The sequence below is a fragment of the Diabrotica undecimpunctata genome, chromosome 3, assembly GCF_040954645.1.
Source record: "Diabrotica undecimpunctata isolate CICGRU chromosome 3, icDiaUnde3, whole genome shotgun sequence".
NCBI lineage: Eukaryota > Metazoa > Arthropoda > Insecta > Coleoptera > Chrysomelidae > Diabrotica > Diabrotica undecimpunctata.
In genome coordinates, this window is record NC_092805.1 from 12,669,334 (window position 1) to 12,688,291 (window position 18,958).

The 18,958-nt window shown below is 34.0% G+C and overlaps 1 protein-coding gene across 6 annotated transcripts in view; it reads left to right on the top strand.

The window, feature by feature from the left end:
• The window catches only part of Rab3 (RAS oncogene family member Rab3), a 131,809-nt gene that overhangs the window by 9,691 nt on the left and 103,160 nt on the right, over positions 1-18,958 (top strand). The window contains exon 1 of one of the 6 annotated variants that reach the window (XM_072525280.1): positions 16,748-16,859. The exons of 3 other annotated variants lie outside the window; for them this stretch is intronic. In XM_072525280.1, coding sequence (XP_072381381.1) covers positions 16,847-16,859 — 13 coding nt within the window. In that variant the 5' untranslated portion in view covers positions 16,748-16,846. Of the gene's footprint in view, positions 1-16,747; positions 16,860-16,997; positions 17,062-18,958 lie in introns of those variants that run through there. 2 more of the 6 variants (XM_072525283.1, XM_072525288.1) reach the window with 2 other exon arrangements.

Consider the following 18,958-nt stretch of genomic DNA (forward strand, 5'->3'; position numbering starts at 1 on the left):
CGTTTGCCCAGAAATCTTCAAGGTTTCGCCGAGACGATCGATGAATTCCTGCCAAATAAAGTAATCCAACGACACCCTTGATTTCTTGCTCGGAGGTCTCTTTTACTACGTATTGGTGCCCATCGTTGTAACGTTCACTTACTGAATTGATTTTCTCATTAGTATGTTTTACAATATCAGCAATGAGTGTGTCATCCATGAAAAGCTTCCAACAATCAATTGCAGTTTTAGCTTCTTTAGTGTGTAGTTTCACGCCAGGCAATTGAGAAATTATATTTTCGGCTCTAGTGCGAACCGATCGTACTTCTACCTTCTTAGCCCATTTAGTCACTTTATCTCTGCCCAAATAATATCTACCTAATGTACTCACATCATCTCCATTCTCTTGTTCACTTTCATCTTCGTCGCCATCTTGTTCTGTGTCTGTGGCATGAAAACTTTCACTAACATTGTCGAACTGCACTTCGTCTTCGGAATCAGGAATAGCCCCATCTTCATCGCTTTGTACCTCTTCCCAGAATCTTAGCAATCTCGCTTGCTCTTGTTCATAAGTACACATATTTATAACAAATTTTGAGCACAACAACCAGAGTAAAAAGTAAAAAACCACGTGAAATTTGGAAAAAATGTCCAGCATCAACAATGACAAACTGACTGACGGCAGAGGTGTGGTGGGGTGTGACATACCCTTGCGGCATATTATGACATCTATATAAATCAGTATTGAAGAAATTATGAAAATAACAATGCTACTCGATAGAATGATATTTTGGTAACAGCTACTGAACAATAGAGGGCGGTAAGGTGCTGTTTTTGAGAGAAATTCCGTTTTTTGCATGCGTGGGGTGTATCATACCCCACCACACCAACGCAGGGTTAAGGAATTTTTTAAAAATGAGAAATGTTATATTTGCACAAGGTTCTAAATCTTCGGTGCCAATTTAAAGTTTTGTAAAATATTTTTAAGAATTTACTACTGTTTTAATAGAAATAAACCTAAAGTTAAATTAAAAATTCGTTGACTTCTACGTTTATATTAGAAAATTGGAAATCATTCTCATAAAAAAAGATATTTTGAGAACGATTTTCGAGATGATCGAAACGTCATTCTCTTGTATTTCTGAGACATAAATTTCTTTTAACTGGCTGTTATATACCTAATGTGCGTAGTGTCTTCTTCTGCTTCTTTCCTAGCTTTCTCCTTTTCGTACGGTTACGTTTTCCTCGCTATTTGCTTTTTTCTGCTTTTAATATTTTGATTTTACAGCTATTTTTCGCAACTTTTGAGCTTTATTAAAGCTTCTATTTCCATTTTTTACATTTATGTTTAGAGGATAAAGCAAATATAACAGGGCATTTAATTTTAAAAAAATTAATAACTTTAGGCCTAGAAAACTTTATACAAACGCTTCATATTTTTAAAAATGTATTCTAAAATAATTTAATATACAGGGTATACTATTCAAAAAAAACTTTGGTTCATTCCTATGTTCTTACTGACCCTGTATATTCGAAAATAATTTTATATTATAGACGTCTTTGACATACATCAATTTTGTTTGAAACATTTTTCTATATACCTTATAATTTAGCCATTTAGCCTTTGACCAAGTTAATCATAACGTTTTGGTTCACAAGCATCTGGCTTTGGTGACCCCATTGTTAATTGAATTAAAAGTTTTCTTATGGGACGTACACGTATGGGACGATAAATTCGTATTACCAATTATATTTTAAAAGAATTCCATTGCTGTTCTGGTGTCCCATAAGGATCTCATTGTGGTCACTTGTTTTTTAAATGCTACCAAAAACTCACACTTTCTGCTATTTGCTGATGATCTTAAGTTATTTCGTTGTATACATGATAAATCAGATAGAGATCTCTTGCAAGATGATGTAAATAATATATGTTTAAGGTCGAAACAAAATGGTTTAAGCTTAAATCCAACTAAATGTTCTTGTTTCCATTAGATCGTATAAATAATCTAATAGCTAATAGATATGTTCTCGAAACATAAGTTCATAATCTTGGTTTTATTTAACGTAACAGTCACGATCTCTCACCTATTGTATTCAAATTATTGTATTGCTCTCTGGTACGCTCAGGTCTTGAATACTGCTTTGTTGTTTGGTCCCCATTTCATCAAGTCTACATTGATGAATTGGAGAGCTTTCAGCGAAAGTTTCTAAAATCTTTAGCTTTTAAAGCACATATTAATATAAGAAATACTAAAAATTATTTTATAGATTATTCTGTAATAATGTCTCAATTTAACATTGCTACACTAAAGAAACGTAGGTTGAGAGCTGATATGATATTTTTATTTAAAATTCTAAACAACGTTATTAATTGTCCCTCGATATTAGCCAATGTGAGGATACTAATACTAAGGATGAAATAATACATGCAATAAATCTGGCAAAATCTAATAAAACTGCGGGACCTGACACAATTCCAACTGAAATAATTAAATTAATATCAGAAGATTAGATCAATGTATTAGTAGACTTATATAATACTATATATAATACGGGTATTATTCCGAGAGATTGGCTCAAATCAACATTTATTACATTACCAAAAAACCTAATGCAAAGGAATGTAATGACCACCGTATAATTAGTCTAATGTGTCACACACTAAAAATATTCTTAAAAATTATCCATTTAAGAATTTTCAGAAAAGTGGAAGAAGACATCACTGAAACCCAATTTGGATTTAGGAATGCCATATATACACGAGAGGCATTATTTGGATTTATCGTCCTCATGCAAAGATGTATGGATGTAAACGAACCACTCTATGTTTGTTTTATTGATTACAATAAGGCGTTTGATAAGGTCCGACACACCAGTCTTGTACAGTTACTTAAAGATAAACACATCGACAGAAAAGACTTAAGAATAATAAATCATCTCTACTTTAACCAAACAGCAAAAGTCAGAGTAGGCAGAGAACTTTCGGAGGAAGTAGAGATAAAAAGAGGCGTAAGGAAAGGTTGCATACTCTCCCCCTTATTGTTCAATCTATATTCGGAAGAAATATTTAAAAAAACACTTGAAAATGTAACAATTGGAATAAAAGTCAAAGGCATACTGATCAACCATATCAGATATGCCGATGATACTATACTAATTGCAAAGAATATACTAGATCTACAGACACTTTTAGATAATGTAGTTAATGCTAGTGAGGAAAGCGGACTAACGCTTAATGCTAATAAAACAAAATTTATGACAATTTCCAAAATACAACAACAAGACATTTTAAACATAAGAGGGGTTACAATAGAAAAAGTAAAAAAATACAGATATCTTGGTACAATTATTAATGAAAATAACGAGTATACAGAAGAAATAAAAATGAGAATTGGACAATCTAGAGCAACATTTAATAAGATGAGAAAAGTATTATGCAGTAGAGACCTTAGTTTGCAACTCAAAATAAGAATATTACGTTCATATGTGTTTTCAGTGCTGCTGTATAAGATGTAGGCCTGGACCTCAAAGAAAGAGGTGAGCAATCGACTTAAAGCATTCGAGATGTGTACCTACCGAAGAATATTAAAAATAAGTTGGGTAGACCGAATAACAAATATTGAGGTCCTCAGAAAGATGAAAAAGGAAATGGAAATAATGAATACGATTAAGATAAGAAAGTTACAGTATCTCGGTCACGTTATGAGAGGGGATAAATATGTGTTGTTGCAAACCATAATGCAGGGAAAGATACAGGGAAAACGAAGTATTGGAAGAAGACGCATCTCCTGGCTCAATAATCTGAGAAAGTGGTATAATTGCAGTTCCGTCGACTTGTTTAGAGCTGCAATCTCAAAAGTGAAAATAGCTGTGATGATTACCAACCTCCTTAGAGGAGACGGTACGTAAAGAAGAAGATTAGCCAATGTGTACTTAAACACAATACATAGAACTCGACACACTGCAATCTTTTATATTCCTTTTCGTACTACTGATTATGCTCATTTTCCGTTGTCAAGAATGCTCAGCTCTTGCAATGACCTCCTATTGGATCCATTCTGTACAAACAATAATGTTTTCAAAATGCAACTTAAGAGTCTAAATAATCTAAATATTTTGTGATTTGACATACTGTTTACTTTTTACTATTTTTTGTATTTTTGTATTTTATTGTAAATGCTTCTGCCGTTGAAATAAATAAATAATTAAAATAATCAAAGGAAGCCAGAGGTTTGTGGCACCTTGTATAAAGTTTCTAAACCAGATTTTATTATTATTTGATTTCCTGTATGTTTTCTAATTTCTTCAAAACCTTAAAATGCACCTTTATTAATTATTTATCAATAATAAAGCCTCGTCATAGTACAGCATATCGATATTTCGCGATTGCTCTTTTATCTCTTTTATTTTTTAAACTGAACGAATGAATAAATCACAGAACACAAAAAAAAAGTATAACCAGTCAGTGCCAGCAAATGGAATGACCTCCCACTAATTAAATAACGTGAATCAAATATTTTCACTTGTTTTTGTGGCAAAATGTCAGATCCAACGAAATTACCATTTTATGGAAATAAATATAGCCAATTGAAGAATTTTTGATGTTCAATTTTGTAGCGTGAAAAAATAAATACGTTATTTTGTTAACTCTAATATAGTAAAATATGAAATTGATCAATTATCTTGTAAAGTATTTATTTAGTATTGATTTATTTTGCTTTTCACGTGTCGCTAGATCTAGGGCATACTTAATAAATATGGAATATAATAATAATAATAATAATAAAGACTGTAAAAAATGGTTAACTTTCTTCTATAAATTGATTAAACACCTTCGTAACATACCTATATGAAAGTTGTATTAGGACAACATAAGTGATTTATAGCCATTATATAATAAGTATAGATGGAACTAAAAAAAAGGACGAACTTTTCCAAAAAGTGCAAAAAACTATGCTTTCTATCGGTATGGGTACATCAAAAGAAATCTTTTTCTTAAGGTGCCTGTCCATTCCGAACGTTGGCGATCATCTTGGGTATGATGACTTTGTTGGTTGCTATACGAAATAGCTGTGTTGAGGTCTTTTTATACCATGCTCTCAGGTTAGCAAGCCAGGATATTCTTCTTCATCCTGGGGCCCTTTATCCTCCTCCTCCACCTTGCAAAATGCATTGAAGTAGCTCGTATCTGCCTTAATTTCTCATTATATGTCCCAAGTACTGCAGCTTACGGCTCTTCACGATGATGACCAAATCCACAGTTGTGTTCATCCTCCGCAGTACTTCTTCATTGGTGACTTTGTCTGTCCATGGTATCTTCAGGATCCTTCTGTATTACCATAGCTCGAAAGCCTGAAGTTTTGATAGAGTTTCCGCCTTCAATGTCCACGTTTCTACTCCGTACAGAAGCACTGAGCAGACATAACATTTAAGGAGCCTTCTTTTTGTGTCTATGGTGAGGTCATGGCTCTTGAACACAGAACTTATAGTCAAGAATGCACTTTTTGCCTTTCGGATGCGACATTTAATCTCTTGGGTATTGTCCCACGACTCATTGATTATAGTTCCCAAGTAGTTGTATTGTGAGACACGTTCAATTCTCATTTGGTTCACATACAGATTTGCTCCAGTTATGTTTTCCTTGCTGATTATCATTAGCTTGGTTTTGCTGGTGTTTCAAAAGAAATACGGGAGACTATTAAACATTGTATAATAACACCAAATAATCGCCCAGAGGTAAATTATCCGGTGAAACAGAAACACTGGATAACAAATGAAAGAAACCTTTCAAATACTTATTGAGAATCGAAAAAATCTTTGTCAAAATTGTGTACATAGTAGAAGGGAAAGATAGTTAAAGAGACCCCAACATAAAAGTAGAACGAATATGTAAGGCTTCTTCTTCTTTTTGATGTACCTATCCGTTACAAATGTCGGCGATCATCATGGCAATATTTATCTTATCTGCACCACGGAAAAACTAAACGCAAGTTGTATTGAACCAGATTCTGAGGTTCTTTAACCAAGACGTTCTTCTTCTTCCTGGACCTAGTTTTCCAAATATTTTTCCTTGCAGGATGGCTTGAAGGAGAGCATATCTGGATTCATTTCGCATAATATGTCCCGTGGACTGACACGGCCAGTCCACGGGATCTTAAGCATTCTCCGATAAAGCCACATCTCAAATGTTTCCAGTTTTCTGCACATATCTTCGTTCAAGGTCCACGATCCAACACCATAAAAAAAGGACAGAGAAAACGTAGCTTACTTTTGTATCAAGAAAGAGGTTGTGACTCTAAAAGAAGGTCCCCATCCGATTAAAGGTAGATCTAGCTTTTTCGATGCGTGCTTTAATCTCCTGGTTGTTGGTCCATTCTTTATTTATTATGGTGCGGATCTAGTTGTAGTGCGTCACTCTTTCTACAGGGGATTGGTTGATGTAGAGTTGACCTTTTGTTATCCTTTTCCTACTAGTTATCATAAGCTTTGTCTTCCTAACATTTATATTGAGTCCATATTGTTGACTGTTATACATGATTTTGTTCAAAAGAACTTAAAGGTCTTCTAAGTTGTCCGCAAATACTATGGTGTCATCTGCATATCTGATGTTGTTTAGCCAGTAACCATTTAGTAGAATACCTTTAGTTTAGTGCAAAGCTTCGATAAATATTCTTTTAAAGTACATATTGAAGATTAGAGGAGACAAAATACAGCCTTGCCTTACTCCACGCATCATTTTCACATAGTCAGTGTGTTCACCTTCAACTCTGAGATTTGCTGTCTGATTTCAGTAAAGAATTCTAATTATTTTCAGATCTTGGTTGTAAATTTCTATTTCTTTTAGTATTTGCATCATCTTGGCGTGCTGAACTCGATCAAACACTTTCTCGTAATCAACCAGATAAGCGTATAGGTCGCAGTTGACGTCTCTGCATCTCTGGAATAAGAATTGTACAAGAACAAAGCTTCTTTAGTACCAACAGAATTTGTGGATTCTCTCATGAATTATCTTTAGGAACGATTTTAAGAGGTGACTCATGAGGCTTATAGTACGGTAATATTCGCATTTTTTGGCTCCTGATTTTTTGGAAGTGTAATAAACTCTGATTTCAGCCATTCTGTTGGTATTTCTCCGGAGTTGTATATGTTGTTAACTATCTTTGCGATTATTGCTATTGATTCGTTGTCCATTAGTTTAAGTAGTTCTGCTTGTATATTATCAGGACCTGTCGCTTTGCCATCCTTTATCTGTGTTATTGCGGAATAAACTTCCTGTTGTAATATATATTCTTGGTCCATCATTTACTAAATAGTTTTTCTAGATATTCCTGCCACGTTCTTATTTTACTCTGTTTGTCCAAGATGATGTTTCCGTCAGAATCAGTTATATTTTCTTTCTGCCTTCGTCTTAGTCCGCCTGTAAGGCTAGTAAACAATAATTTTATCGCAATATATGCAAAGAAATTAACAGCCATGATCAAAACAATAAGCCAAGAGGTCTATTTAGAAAAATACGCTACATAACAATAGACTTTAAAGCCAGAACTTGGACCATTGAATCCTGAAAACCAACATAGAAAAAGATTATATTGACGGGATCTATATAAAGATAATCAACGCCAAAAACTTATTATTATAATAAGCTCTAATAAAAACTTTTACTTTATAATATAACGTTAGTTATTATAATAATTATAATAAACTTATTATTTAATGTATGAAAGATTATACGGATTATGGATTCAAATAAATGTAAATATTTCGCCAAACTACACCTTGTATGTGTTGTATAACAAAAACATTATTAACAGGAAGAAAAAACTAAGCAGTAATGTATATCTCACTTCATTTTTTTTTACCAAATAAAAATGGTTTTCTTATTAACCATATAATACTCAGAACCATCTCAAATAATATATAAGTTAATTTCGAAGGCAATCTTCCATTTCCGTTAATTCTCATTAGAGACATAATACCTACCACAATATAAAATAGTCTTTTCAGAAAAATTATTGCTTCTTTCGTAAGTAAGATTACAACTTAATCATAAAGATTTATTTGTATTTTCCTAGTTACTTTTTATTCTGTAATCAATAGTAATATAGGTTTGGAAAAAACAAATAAAATTAAATTTTTTTTATATAAAGTATTTATAATATATTAAAATATAAAAGCGCTGCAAGAGAAAAAAAATATATAGCATCCCTTGACATTATATAGCAATCAGAATATTAAAAGCCTAGAGATAAATGAAAAGGGAGTTATTAGTAATACTAGGATTGCCAAATTCCTTGCTAACACAAACAAAAACCGATCCAGTAAATTAATTATAAAAATGCTTTCGTTAATAATTATAAACAGTAAAAAGAAAATAAGAAAATTAGCATTATATCTAACACAGATGAACCGTTAAATTTACCCAGTTCACAATTAAAGTATATAGAAGCATTATTAAATTTTAAAGAAATTAGAGCTAGCCGATATCTTTAACATGCGCCATATGTAAGTTACTAGAAAAAATTATGTTGAGGGACAATATTTAATTATTCCAGAACAAAGTGGTTTTATAGAGCAAAGGTCAACCATAGATAATATCATAGATTTGGAAAGTGACATTTCTGAAGCATTCGCATTAAGGAGTAAATGTCTAGCGGTTTTCTTCGACATATCAAGAGCTTTCGATTCAGCCTGGCACGATTATATACTAATTAAATTACATAGTTGAAATATCCAAGGTCGGTGCCTCTTCTTTATTAAAAACTTCCTTCAAAATACAACTTTCAGAGTTAGGAGAAGCAACACAACATCAGATAAAATGTATCCAGAAAATGGCATTCCTGAAGGCTCGGTTATAAGTCCTATCCTCTTCATAGTGGCAATCAATGATATTCTCAAAAACCTAAAATCGCCTATAAAGGCACGAGTCTACGCAGATGTAGTTTTTTGCAAAGGTAAAAATATACAACATATATTTTGTCACACATAGAACTTTATACAACCCTTAGAACTCTGGTCACAAAAAACAGGTCGCAACTTCGTAGTCAAGATCGTTTGTTATCCAGCAACCAAGTACGGGTTCTTCTGTTCTGTTTGTTGTAGATACAAATATTAATGCCCGCATTTGGTGCACGTGTAACGGCCATACTTTTGGCGTACTTTTGTTTTATTTGTATTTATATTCAGCCCCAACCTATGTCCCTCTCTGGATATGGCATTCAATAGTCATTGCAAAACCCCACCGTCAGTGGGGTTTTGCAACGACGGTACCGACGGTGTCGTATGCGTATCTTAAGATGTTTATATATTCTCCGTTAATTTTTATTCCTTCTTCAATATTTTCGAGGGCATCTTGATCTTTTCGGAATATATATTAAACAATAGTAAAGAAAGTGCACAGCCCCGGCGAACTCCCCTTTTTATTGATATTTCTGCTATTATACGATTGTCTATTTTAATCGACGCCATTTGATCCCAATATAGGTTTTTAATAAGGGCCACCGTGTTATGGTATATACCATGTTATGTTAGGGTTTCTATGAGTTCTGTGTGTTTTACTCAATCAAACGCTTTTTCGTAGTCGATGAAACAGAGAAACACGTCTTTTCGTTGATCTTGGCATTTTTGTAGTAATATCTGGAGGCCAAATAATGCCTTCCTCGTACCAAGCCCCATAAGAAATCCAAATGGATTGTCGCTCAGATTTCTTTCGCATTCTCTGTTTATACGTTGATGTAAAATTTTAAGTAAAATTTTTAGAAAATGGCTTATTAGGCTAACTATTCTGAGCTGTGAGCATCTATTTGATTTATTTTTCTTGGGTATAGGTATAAATGTCGATCTAAGTCAGTCTTCTGGGAAGATTCCAGTGCTATACTACTACTACTATCGGTTTACAGCGTTCTCCGACGCCTTCCGACTCCTAACCGCCATTCTTCTCTATTCAGCCATAGGCCTGGAGGGTTGTTGTTATCTACTAAATTAATAGCAGAGTGGAGAAAATGCTAAAACTGTATTATACAACAAACAAAAAAATTATATGCAGAAAACAAGACCCCAATTATGGAAGACAAAAATGGCTATAGAGATGAAGATTTTAAGAAGAATTAAATGCTCTACTAACATGGATAGAACAAGAAACACATACATAAGGAACGAACTGAAAATACAGTCAATACTGGAGTTACTGGAAGAGAGACAGCTGAGTTGGTGGGGGTCATTTCCATCAGATAAAAGATACCGTAGCAGTGAGAAGAGTGTAGGAAGCAAAATATTAAAAAACAAAAAACGAAAAGACCAAAACAGACATGGGATAAATTAATCGGGAAGATATTGGAGAGAAGAGCAGTGGCGTGGACAGACGCAAGAAGAAACATTTGCATTAGTGTGGGAAAAAATGTTGGCATAAAGCAATTGGAACATCATTGATTTTATCGCGAATCATTTATTTCAGCTGAGCGATGGTAGCAGGGGGGCAACGTAGATGCGGCTTTTTAAGTATCCCCACAAAAGTAATCTCGAGTCACTAGGTCAGGCGATCGTGGAGGCCATTCAATGTCGTCATATAAGGAGACGAGACGAAAGTTTGTATGTTCTTCTTTACTCTAGCAATTTCGTTGCTATTCGAACAGCTTTTGGCTTACCGTGGTTTTTCTGATTTTGGGCTGAAGCACTGTTACAACATGCAACATTTTTAGAGGGTGTATTCGCTACACAACGAATATTGTACTGTGCAAAAAACAATCGCCTTGCCACTGTGCAGTGGCACAACCAGGGGAGGTTTTGGGGGTTAATCCCCCCCCCCCAGACATATTAAGTAAAAAATATATAAAAATCAAAAACGATAATTGAATAATTAAATTACCACTTTAAATATGTAGAACACAATAATTATTGTATAAATACACAATAATTAATACACACTAATTAATTATATTTTTCATTATATTTAGATATAGATACCTAATATTGGGCTTATAACAAAAGTATACAGAACGAGTCTGTTGCGAGTAGCATGCGCCTACAGGACTGTATCTGCGGCGGCCTTGTAGACTATCACGGGTTGTGTTCCTCTGCAATTGTTAGCAGTAGAAAGAAGACATCTCTATGAGAGAAAGGAGCATTTCACAACAGCTATAAAAAAGAAGAAAAGGAAAGATCAATGTAAAGATGGTAGGAAGAGTGGAATAAGGTAAAATGTTGCCCAGTGGACCAAGATGCTGATCCCGAGCCGAAGCAACTGGGTAGATTGTCTGTTTTAGGGCGTATCTTCATAGGTTCAGAAAGACAGAAACAGGTAAATGCCTATGCTCCAAATATTCCGACACTGTTACTTACACAATGATGAAGTGTAATAGATGTAGAGTGGAAAGAAATAGAACGTATAAAGAAATAGGTATAAAACCTGTGACTGTGAGAGGGACGATCGTGAAGATGACGGAAAGTCAGGAGGGAGGGAATAGTGTTCACAATTCCATCCGAACAGTAATTAAAAAGAAAGAAGAAGAGAAATACTATCCGGACCAACGACAGAGATAAGATCTAGATAAGAGAAGGGAGTGTTCCAAAAATGTCGTCAGCGTTACAGCGGCCATCCCACTTTCAAAGTACGGTACGTGCAACAGTCAACTGCGCACAAGTAGCAGAGGGTGGTTTTAGTTGGTAGGCAGGATAACAAATACGTGAATCTTGGGTTCTGCTATCTTTAGTACTTTAAATTAAACTAAGACCCAAATTTGAAGGATTCAAAATAGAGGTAGCATAACAAAATTTTCGGTACCCAACCAACCCCCCTACCAGGAAAATTCTAGGTGCGCCACTGCCACTGTGTACTAGTTATTGCTCTTAATTTGTTTATCTCTGCTCATTGTTTAGCCTGACTACTCCTCAATGCATACTAAAATAAATCCGCACGGCTTCTGACGTCATCTATTCCGTTCCCCAAACTGAGTTTAAAACTTAAGTGATTTTGTAGTATCGTCATATTGTTCTATTTTATTACTTTAACTTTTTAAACTTTATATCTCAACAATTCTACTGTATATTGGATATTGGTAAACACTTTGGTACTTAATGGACCGACAATAATGAAGATCAGACGGTTTTATCGATTTTCAGTTTACACAGTTTACTGTCGATGTTTTTTCTTTGTTTACTTCCAATTCGGACTCAGCCAACCAATTACTTTTATCAGGCCTATTAAAATTTTACGCTTTCGACTGCTGAATCTGTACACAGCAATCCATTTCGATTTTAATATTGTATGAACCTAATACTGTTTTTAAATAATTGTAATAAAAGGTAACAGCGATATAAAACTGTATAACTGTTTAGTTATTTTAGCAATAGAACAATAAAGGAATTAAAAGCAATTGTATTAGTTTCGGATTTTTTTATGGTTAGCGAGTGTTTTAAGTTTTTAGATAATTAAGACCCTATTTAAACTTAATTTAAAGCGTTATAATTTTTAAAAATTGTATTACAACTTACATATCTTAAAAATATAGATCTTCTTCTTCTTCAAGTGCTATCTCCGCGGCGGAGTTCGGTAATTATCATAGCTATTCGGACTTTTGAGACGGCTGCTGTGAAAAGTTCATTTGATGTACATCCGTACCACTCTTCAAGGTTGCGCAGCCATGATATTCTACGCCTCCCTATGGTTCTCTTTTCTTGGATCTTTCCCTGCATAATCAGTTGGAGCAAGGTGTATTTCTCTCCAAGTGTAATATTATGTCCGAGATATTCCAATTTTCTTGTTTTAATTGTATTGAAAATGTCTAGAATCTCTAGTTCAGAACCTCTTTGTTTGTGACGTGTCTGTCCACGATATTTATAGAATTCTTCTATACAACCAAAGCTTGAATGATTCCAGGTTTTTCATTGATGTTGCATTCAAGGTCCAAGATTCCATTCCATAAAAAAAAGTCGAAAAAACATAGCACCACGCCAACCTAACTCTTAGTTCAAATTTTAAATCCCTTGTACATAGCACTCTCTTCTCATTTTGTTGAAATTTGCTGTAGCCTTTTCCATTCTGATTTTGATCTCCTGAATGTAATCATTTGTCGAGCTAATCATTGTTCAGATATGAATAAGACTTGTTACCAGAATAGCAAAGTATGGAAAAGAGTACGGTGTAACAATGAACGTCAAAAAACGAAATTTATAAGAATAACGAAAACTCAAAGAAATAACGAGAATCTTCTCAGGACAAAATTTGTCCACTTATTCGACGTTGGTTTCGTTTATTAGAAGATTCTCGTTATTTCTTTGAGTTTTCGTTATTCTCATAAATTTCGTTTTCTTGACGTTCATTGTTAGACCGTACTCTTTTCCATACTTCGCTATTCTGGTAACCAGTCTCTGAAGATCTTTAATATTTTTGGCTACACAGTGTCGTCCGCATATCTAATGTTGTTAATGGGAACTCTATTTACCTTTATTCCAGTTATTTTACCCTCAACAGCTTTTTTCAAGATCTCTTCGGAGTAGGAATTAAAAAGAATTGGCGACAATATGCATCCCTGTCTCACTCTACGTCTAATTTGAATTTCTTCTGACAGCTGTTCTTTAACACGTACTTTTGCTCGCTGTTTATAGTATAAATTTGATATGATCCTGAGGTCGTTGTAGTCAATCTTCTTTGATTTCAGGACATCCATTAATTGTTTGTGTCGCACTTTATCGAATGCTTTATTATAGTCAATAAAACATGCGTATATATCTTGATTGACGTTCAGGCAGAATTGTATCAGTATATTAAGTGAAAAAAGAGCTTCACGTGTTCCTAGGCATTTGCGAAAACCAAATTGTGTATCACTAACATCTACATATGTCTAGTTTCTGATATATTCGGTTATGGATGACTTTTAGTAGTAACTTCAGCACATGAAAAATCAAGCTAATGGTGCGGTAATCGCTGCATTCTCTTGCGTTTTTCTTTTTGGGGAGACAAATAAAAATCGACGTTAACCACTCTTTGGGTAATACGCCTGAACTATAGATTTGGTTCAAGAGTATCACTAAAACATCAATATGCTTCTTGTCTAAAATTTTTAGGATTTCTATAGGTGGGATGTCAGGTCCAGGGCTTTTTTCACTCTTCATTTTTAATGCGTGTAATATTTCTTCTTTTATATGGACCTATTCTCCTCTTTTACCATAGAACAGTTCGTCGATATATTCTGCCCATCTTTGTACTTTCTTGTCCGTCTGTGTTATAGTAGTCCTGTGTCTATCTAGAAGTGAACTAGTGGAATTTTGTTTTCTTAGTCCTGCCAGTTCTTTAACTTTCTTGGGCAGGTTAAACAGATCATAATATTTATTTTGAAGGTCTTCGATTTCTTTGCATTTCTCTTCGAATTATTTTTTTTTGCCTGCTTTATCATGTTGCTGATCTCGTGGTTTATCTCTCTGTATTTATTGTTGTCTTTGTTTTTAAATTATCTTTGTTGTTTCATCATATTGAGTATTTCGTCGTTCGTCCGTTCTTCTTTGCTCCTTGCTGAAGTCTTTAGTATTTCTTTACAGGGTTCCAGTAGACAATGTTTTAGTCGATCCCAGTTCTCGTCAATATCATTGGTGTTTGTGTTCAATTTGCTACAGTTCACATGCAGTTTATATTGAAAGCATTCTTTTACTCTGGGTTCTTTAAGTTTTCTTGTGTCTGTTGTAGGGATTCTTTGGTGCCTTTTAATATTCTTAAGGGGGAGTGTAATCTTGGCGATAAGTAAATTGTTATCTGGGCCACGTCCTATCCAGGATATTCTTTTACAGCTTTAACAGCATTACAGTATCTTTCGTTGATCATTATGTAGTCTATCTGGTTCCTGACTACTTTCTTTGATGTATATGCGGGCGATCGCCATATATACATTCGTCTGTTTGGTAACTTGAAAAATGTGTTTGTAATAATCAAACACATTTTGACTGAAAATACTCTTGACGGAATTGTAAAAAACGGTCTCCTCTCTTGTTTCAATTTCCCAGACCATCGTATTCTAGACACTTTCCGCTTTGTCCCTTTCCAATCTTTGAATCCTTGCAATAAAATCACCTAGGACTATCGTGGTTTCTGTTGTTTCCGTTATTCTCAGTGCCTCTTTGATATCTCGGTAAAATAATCCCACTTCTTCTTCGTCGGCATTCTTCATAGGAGCATAAACTTGTATCAAATTCAGTTTGGCATGAGATGTCACCAACTTCAGTACCATTACCCTTTCTGATATAGGGAAATAGCATTTCACTCTATTAGATTTTTTATTAACTGTTACTGCCACTCCGTGTCTGTGTTGGTTATTCTCGCTACCGGAATCATATATTGTGGCTTCGTGTGTTGAAAAACAACCTGAGTTGGGCCACCTGGCTTTACTGATACCCAGTACATCGATATTCAACCTGTTTATTTTTTTTAATAACATTGTGTATTTTACCAGACTGAAACATACTCTGAACATTCCAGGTTCCTATTCTAGTGTTGGACAGTATTATTTTTTCATCTACGTTTTTTTTTGACAAGGAATTTGCTGATTAATGACCTGAGAGTCCTTGTCTACTTCTCTACTGCCGGATCTTGGTTTCCGAGGGCCATGATCAGTAACGCCGTTATTAGTTTTTAAAACCCTGATGATTGTACTAGAGATATTCTTGGGGATCTTTAATGTAGTGGTTTTCCCTTGCCTTCTACATCCTTATGTCGTTGACCAAGATATTGGTTCATCCACCTTCGGGACCGATTTCTCAACCCCAGGACAAAATGGTGCCCTACCACCTACCAATTCTTTCGCCCAGAGCCGTTGATTAGCAAGTGTGGGATTGCTTATACCGGCAATCGGTCGGTGAAATTGTCGCTATATCTGGCTACCCTTACTTAGTTTAGCGTGTAGACAAATGCAGTTGCCCGGAGTGTAACACTTGGAACCAAGTGAGAGTTAGGTGTCTTATCAGGACCAGTTATCAAGAACCATCTCCCGTCTATGACGCTCGAGTTGTCGTTCCGAGAAAAGGTGCTACCCCTATAACACAACTCTACACCCCAAAATATAGATAAAAATGAACAAAATGAGTTTATATAAAATGTTCTAAGGTAATGGAAACAACCTTGTTCTTTATTATTAAATAAATAATTTTGTAATAAACAATTGGAATAACTTTTAAATAAATAAATATTTTTCAAACAAAAATTTATGTGTACCTTAAGGGTGTTAAAAGTCTTATTTTTATGTAACTTTTGTTATTATTTATGCTTTTTTTTTATTTTTATTGCTCCTACAATTTTTTGCAGTTTTTCGCAATTGTTTAAATAAATTATCAATCAAATTTAATTTTGAAGGTCTCAAAGGAATTGTTTTTTCATAACCTTTCAAAAAAAAATACAAAAATGAAAACGAAATACTTCGTACTTTTCACATGTATTACAATTATATTTAACTGTAATATATTTAAAGCAACGAACTAGCAGTCTTTATAAAACCACCATTTTCTTGATCTACTTGATATAACTATAAAAAATATAACTTTAGCTTCACAATATTTCCCACCATTACTTCTAAATTTGCGATTTGTGTGTATTTACAAGATAGTAAAAACCAAGCAATAGTAAGAAAACTGTTCGGAAAAAAGTAAACTAATATCGAATTATGTTATTTCCGTTTTTTCGACACAATTTTGATATCCAGCTAAGAAAACGTCGAACGTCAGGTTAGGAAGGAACTCGAAAACGATAAGTGAAAAATTATCAAAGCAAATTACCCAGCCCATTGCGGTTAGCGTTAGCAACATTTTCTTATCAGTTAGTTCTATGTCGACCTGAGTAGTTTAAAGTGTTGTGACATTTAAAAAATCTATATATATTTATGCATGTAGTAGTATGCCGAAAGCGGGTAAAAAATTGAGTTTTTTGTGAAAACCGGCTCTTTGTTAGGTTATTTTTTGAATATGTTGATTTGGTGCCCTTTATCTTGTTCATTTAAATATGTATTACACGGGTATATTGACGTGTCCAGCGTTTTGGGTGGTATGTCAGTATTATTTTGTGTTCTATGTTGTGAATTTATTGGTTAAAGTATATTCTCTTTTAAGAAGGTAAAACTTATATTATTTGATCATATTAACATGCAGTGTAGTAATATTATTGCGCCTCATATTATAACAGCATTTATATTGTAAAAATTGCCTTTTATTGGTACATTTTTTAGCTTATACAAAAAATTTACTTTTATTTTACTTTACGCTTTACTTATGTGTTCTACCATAATCTTCCTTCCCATTTTTTGTGCTTTATACAGTACAGTTAGAATAATCAATGTTAGTTATACTGTATTTAATCGATTTACAGACCTTGTGGAAGGTCTCCGGCTGAAATACATTAATAGAATAATAAATCTTCAAGTAAAAATTAAAAGTTTACTCAAAACATAAGCCTTTGTAAAAAGCACCAGTTATTGGCTTCTTAAGGAGAGCACGTCGATATATCTATAAAATGTTTTGACCCTGTGAGCTATTATGACTGTTTTTGACATCATGGAATTTTATTAATATTTCTTCATGTTGCACAATTTTATTATGTTAATCTTTCATGTCTTGAAAGTATTTTACATGTGTTCTTTTGTAAATGTGCAAATGAACCAGATATTGGCCACACTGTTCCAGTTATTGACACAATATACATATATTAGTGATTGGCCATCATTTTTTAAAGTTACATTTTACCACTTAACTCGTAATTTAAGATAGATAGGTAGGTACCTATTTGGGTAAGCAAGGATTTTGTAATGAGTGTGTAATTACGCAAGTTAGGTACACGATATGTTCTAAGACACATTTGACATATAATGCCTTCCTTATACTCTATATTATTTAGTACACATAGATAACACACACTTTTAGAAACTTTTTGATTTTTAGAATGTGATGGCATGTTTGGTACCCAGTTTGTATTTTTAGAGCGCGAAAGAATGTTTGATACCAAGTTACGATTTTCGAAGTGTGAAATAATAGTGTAAACCACCTACTTATTGGCACTTTAAGGAAAAGAGTTGTTTAAACATTGGATTTGCTAATATGGGTAATGCACCATAGGGGGATATTTTGAATTTTTTTATAATTTACTATTACTGAACACAAATTAAATGTCATTTTATTATAAATATTGGAGAAAATAATGCAAAAATAGGTTATTTTACACATTATACACATTTATTGGCAGTTATATTCCAGTTATTGGCATGTAGTAATTGGCAGTGTACTCAATCATTGGCACCCAGTAATTGGCATAATTTTTATATCAAAATATTTATTAAGCATTAAAAACAAAACTAAAACATAAGTACTTACGTACAAAGTGTCATTTATTTATATACATATTTAGGGATTCTACAGTATTCATTGCCTTCCCTCGCTCAACCGTTTTCATCTCTCTCTGTTGTTCCATTCTCCATCGTTTAGGCCTCTCTTACTCATGGCGTCGTCTACTTCGTTCCTCCAGGATTTTCGGGGTCGTCCTCTTTTCCTCCTTCCTATGGGGCTCCATTCGGTTGTTCTCTTTATCCATCTGCTGTCGCTAGTTCTTCTTACATGTCCATACCACTTTAGTTTTTGTTGGTCTATATATTGTTACAAACATGCTCTCGGCATGGCCCAGGTAACGGTTGCATTGCATCTCTAATACCCTTCCAGAAGCTTCTCCGTGTATCGAGTGCGAGAGAGAATAACCGGTCACGTAGGCGAACTAGAGGTGGGACAACGCCAGAATATTCTCGAACGTAGTAACTGTAGTATATATATAGGTAACAATGTTAGAAGTGAGTTAGTCGTTAAGATACTACCGAACTGTAAAACTTATAAATAAATATATGTATATAAATTCGAACCGCTCGTTTTATTTAATCTCGCTACAGTTGGTGTCCGGTGTGAGATTTGCAAATAAATTCAGCAGTGATTTTTGAAAAAGACTTTTGAACTTTTGAAAAGTATTGTTCGT